The sequence below is a fragment of the Carassius carassius genome, chromosome 43 (assembly GCF_963082965.1).
Source record: "Carassius carassius chromosome 43, fCarCar2.1, whole genome shotgun sequence".
Classification (NCBI taxonomy): domain Eukaryota; kingdom Metazoa; phylum Chordata; class Actinopteri; order Cypriniformes; family Cyprinidae; genus Carassius; species Carassius carassius.
The window spans coordinates 24,832,448-24,836,487 of NC_081797.1; the positions used below are offsets into that span (position 1 = coordinate 24,832,448).

General features: G+C 43.4%; 1 protein-coding gene across 1 annotated transcript; it reads right to left on the minus strand.

Moving 5' to 3' along the window:
• Nucleotides 1–206: 206 nt before the first annotated feature.
• Nucleotides 207–2,171, minus strand: LOC132125358 (uncharacterized). Its single transcript, XM_059536733.1, has 3 exons — nt 1,834–2,171; nt 433–1,511; nt 207–272 (listed from the first exon to the last, which is right to left on the minus strand). The coding sequence occupies exons 1-3, from the start codon at nt 1,961–1,963 to the stop codon at nt 207–209; spliced, it is 1,275 nt and encodes a 424-aa protein (XP_059392716.1). The 5' UTR covers nt 1,964–2,171.
• Between the last annotated feature and the right edge of the window lie 1,869 nt (nt 2,172–4,040).

Sequence of the window (4,040 nt, forward strand, 5' to 3'; positions counted from 1 at the left end):
ATAATGACACGAAATTTGAAATAATCATGTTCAAGATGCCAGTGTATGCCCAGGGCTCTTTCCAAGGACTGGTCAGTGAGGGAGAGATTGACAAATGTAACATCTACAGCACACTCAGAGGGCGGTATTGTCTCCAAAACTGCCTTGTCATTGGATGCAAATTTATGCAACCTTAAGCCTCCTAGTGCACAAAGTTGCCGAACTTCTCAAGCCAACTTTATGGCCTTCTCTGGACTTTCCACACTGGAGACTCCATCATCCATGTAGAAATCCTGCATAATAAATTGTGAACTTAGGGGATACAGATGTTCACCTTCTATTGCAAGATGCTTTAGTCCATAATTAGCACATCCGGGGGATGACGAGGCACCAAACAGATGTACTCTCATGCGGAACGTTTGAGGCTGTGAGTAGAAATCTCCATCTCTCCACCATAGAAATAATCCTCATCCTGATATTTTCTCCCAGTTTGTTCAAGAACATAATGTCCTCTTGAGACACTAATCTTGTCTTTTCTCCAGTATCTTTGAAATCTGACTCCAACACTCCAACACTCCATTCATCACGAGTGGTGAATTCATTGCGATCTGTGTGTCTAGCAGATTGAGGGATTTCCCGGCGAATCTTGTTGACTGTGCCGAGGATGGTGGTTTTCCGGCTAAGAAGTTTATGCGCAAGTGACAGCGATGTGAAGAAATTGTCCGTGGTAACATTTCTGCCCTTGTCTAGGAATGGTTCCATCAGCCTCATCACTACATTTTCAGACAGTCTCTCTCCACTGGGACGACTAGGGTCCTTGCCAAGATATGGGAGGACATTACAAATGTACTTGGATTTTAGGTCGCAAGCCACCCAAAACTTGATCCCAAACTTGTCAGGTTTAGTTGCAATATACTGCAGGAAACAGCAGCGAGTTTTTGACGAGAAAAGCTGTTCATCAACGGTGATATGTAGACCAGGGTTGTAGGACGTGATGCAATTGGTGACAAATGATCCCCACACACTGGAAATTGCAGCAAACTTATCAGTCTTTGCTCGATCACTCCGGGTGGACCTGTCATCAAAGCGTAGGTGTCGCATGATGTCTTGGAAGCGGTTTCGCGGCATTGTTCCAATGATATGTGGGTTTCCCAGGTTTGCTGACCAGCAGTCACGTAGTGATGGAACCTTGGTAAGCCCCCGCAAGATGACAATTGCAATAAATGCCATTAGTTCAGGGAGGGCCATGAACCAATGAACATGCTCTGTTTCCTGTGCATGTTGAATAGTCCATTCTTGAATGCTATGAAGCATGTCAAGAGTGATGAAACACAGGAAGCTCTGAAGGCGACTCGAGATACTTTTCCTGGCCTTAGCCGTTGGCTCTCCATCTGCAGCGTACGCTTTGATTGGGGTGAAAGGGAGACGCGTCCCCACCTGTTCTTCACGCCACACTGTGCCATCTTTCGCTGTCTCTGTCAGGTCAGTCCCCAAACGGCCTCTCTTTTTTGGTTGAGGAGCAGTCTCCTCATCTGCAGTGTGAACAAATTCAAATTGTGAGCAATGGAAAAGTCAAATGATATTACAAATGCATGCATAGATACTAATAATAATTTCAGTATCTCCTTCTCTGTATCGGAATAATGTCTGAAATATCTTCCTAAATAAAAAGATACAACTAAAGCAAAGAAACAACTTCAGATGGCAGTGAATGTCTGCTAAGTAGTACAAACAAAAAAGTGGACAATACAAAAAAGGCAGAGTAAATATTTATGTCACTCCACTCAGCTTTTTTGGTGTTTTCCACTTACTGGTTTGAAATGAAATAGGAAATAATATGAAATTAAACTTAACCTGAAGACAGATCAGACAGCTCTGAGTCCGAATCCGGCTGAAGTTCTATGTCTTCTCCATCTGAGTCACAAGGGTTTACTTCACTCAGGATCATTTCCAAGGCCTGCCGAGTGGTGAGTCTTCTCTGCATTTTCTTTTCTTGGAGAGGAGGTTCCTACACCACAGAATTCTTGAGGGCACTGAAATAGTAGGCTATGTGCAGTGAGATTTTATCCACCTCAGCACAAAAGGAATTACCTCTCATTTGAGAGCAAGCTGCATGCAATTAGATGTGCTAATTCATACCTGTTTACACCTGGGCAAGACCCTACATGCCAATGTGAGACATGGTCAATCAAGTTCTCTGCTTTTAGCAGCCCTCCCTCCCCCACACATACAAACAAGCAACCATTCACACACACACACACACACACACACACCCAATCCCCCTGCAGATTGCTTAGGTAATGACCACATTTACACATGAATTGATGCTAATCATAGCCAAAAGACTATCCAATTAGCATCCACTTGGCTAAAGGAGGGTTACAAATCTCTGGGACTTCTAGTGTTAATCACGTCAGTTGGCGTTACAGCAGGAATCTCCTCGATAGATACTCTGTGACACATAGTAAGACTGCTTTGTGACTCATGATGTGTCAAGGAAGGGCCCACAATACTCCATCCGAGATCCGTACGAACAGCATATGGCTCATTTTCTGCTCCAAGAATGACTTCTCTGGGGGCCAAAGCTCTGGAACAATTATATCCTATTAATAGACCAACCTTACAGTCTTGAAGTGGGGGAACTTTGTCTTTCAGAGGAGCAAGATGTTTTCAACACCTGGCTGTCTCTCTAGTAGGGATGTGGGCATGATCCGCAGGAATACATTCTTTAGTATATGCAGGGGGAAGGTCTAGTACTAATGTGGAATTAAAGCCTCTAACTTTAAGACCAGAAACTCTTTCACTTTAATATCAGTGAATCCTTCCCAACCATAGTGGTGAGCTTAAGTGTTACTGGGCATGAATCGACCTTTAGACTTTGACTTACTGCATATTCAATGAAGACAGTGTCACTTTGTGTGTCTAACAGAGCGTAGACAAGTTTCTCAGAGACTGGGTTGTTTTGTGAGGACAACCACACTGGCACAATCATTGAGGTGTTAGCAGATGTGCATCCAGATTCTACACTTAAAGACGTTGTGACTTTCTCGTGTGCATTCTCTGGAGAATGAAGAATGAAGCCGTCGTCGTGTAAGCAGGTTGGATGTCTTCTCTTACAGGTGTTACAGCTATGTCTGGAGGGACACTCTCTGGCATTGTGACCAAGTCTCAAACATCCATAGCACAGCTTTGTGTCCTTTATGAACTGTCTTCGCTCTTCAAGAGATCTTGAAGCGAATTTAGAGCAATCATGAATTTGATGTTCACTACCTTGACAGAACAAATATGGTTTAGTGATTTTTAGCTTTGGATTCTCATGCTGTGTGATCTGTGTATCTTTGTATGGAAGACACTGGCCTTGTTCTTACTAACCTTGAGATTATGTTTCTCCTTATTAGCTTCAGAAATGTGAAGGGCATGAAAGGAAGTGACTGTGTTTGTGTTTGTGTGGCTTGGTTGTTCCAGCGGGCAGCTGCCCAATCAGGAAGTTTGCTCACAAGTTTCCTATTCTCTTCACAGTCATTCAGTATTTCCAGTCCCTTCACATGAGGCATAGCGTCATTACATGTGGTCAGGAAATCTGAGAAATTTCGGAGACCTTCAGAGTCCTTTGGCTGGATTCTGGGCCAGTTTGCGAGTTTCTCTCGGAATGCTCTTTGAATAGTAAATGGCTGTCCATAGTGATCTTGAAGTCTTTTCCATGCATCCTTGTAAGCTTCCTCATTATTTCTGTAAAAGATGCCTTCTAGGGTTTTAGGGTTTTCGATGAGTGATTGGAATTAAGCTTTCAACTCTATGAAGTGAATTGGGTCACCAGTAAAAATGGTGGGCTCTGGCATAGGAAGTCTGTTTAACGTTATACTGTCTTGGACAGCTTGTGCAAGGTAAGACATATATCCACATTGGGGGTTGGCGATGATACCCTTTCATTGAGTGTTGGCTTAACTGAGGATGAATACACAGGTTTGTTTGTGGAAATGCTTACAGGCTGTAGCAGCTCGTCATTTTGGTTAGTAGGGTGAGTGGTTTCTTCCTCGTCATACACTTCTAGTCTTGCTTTA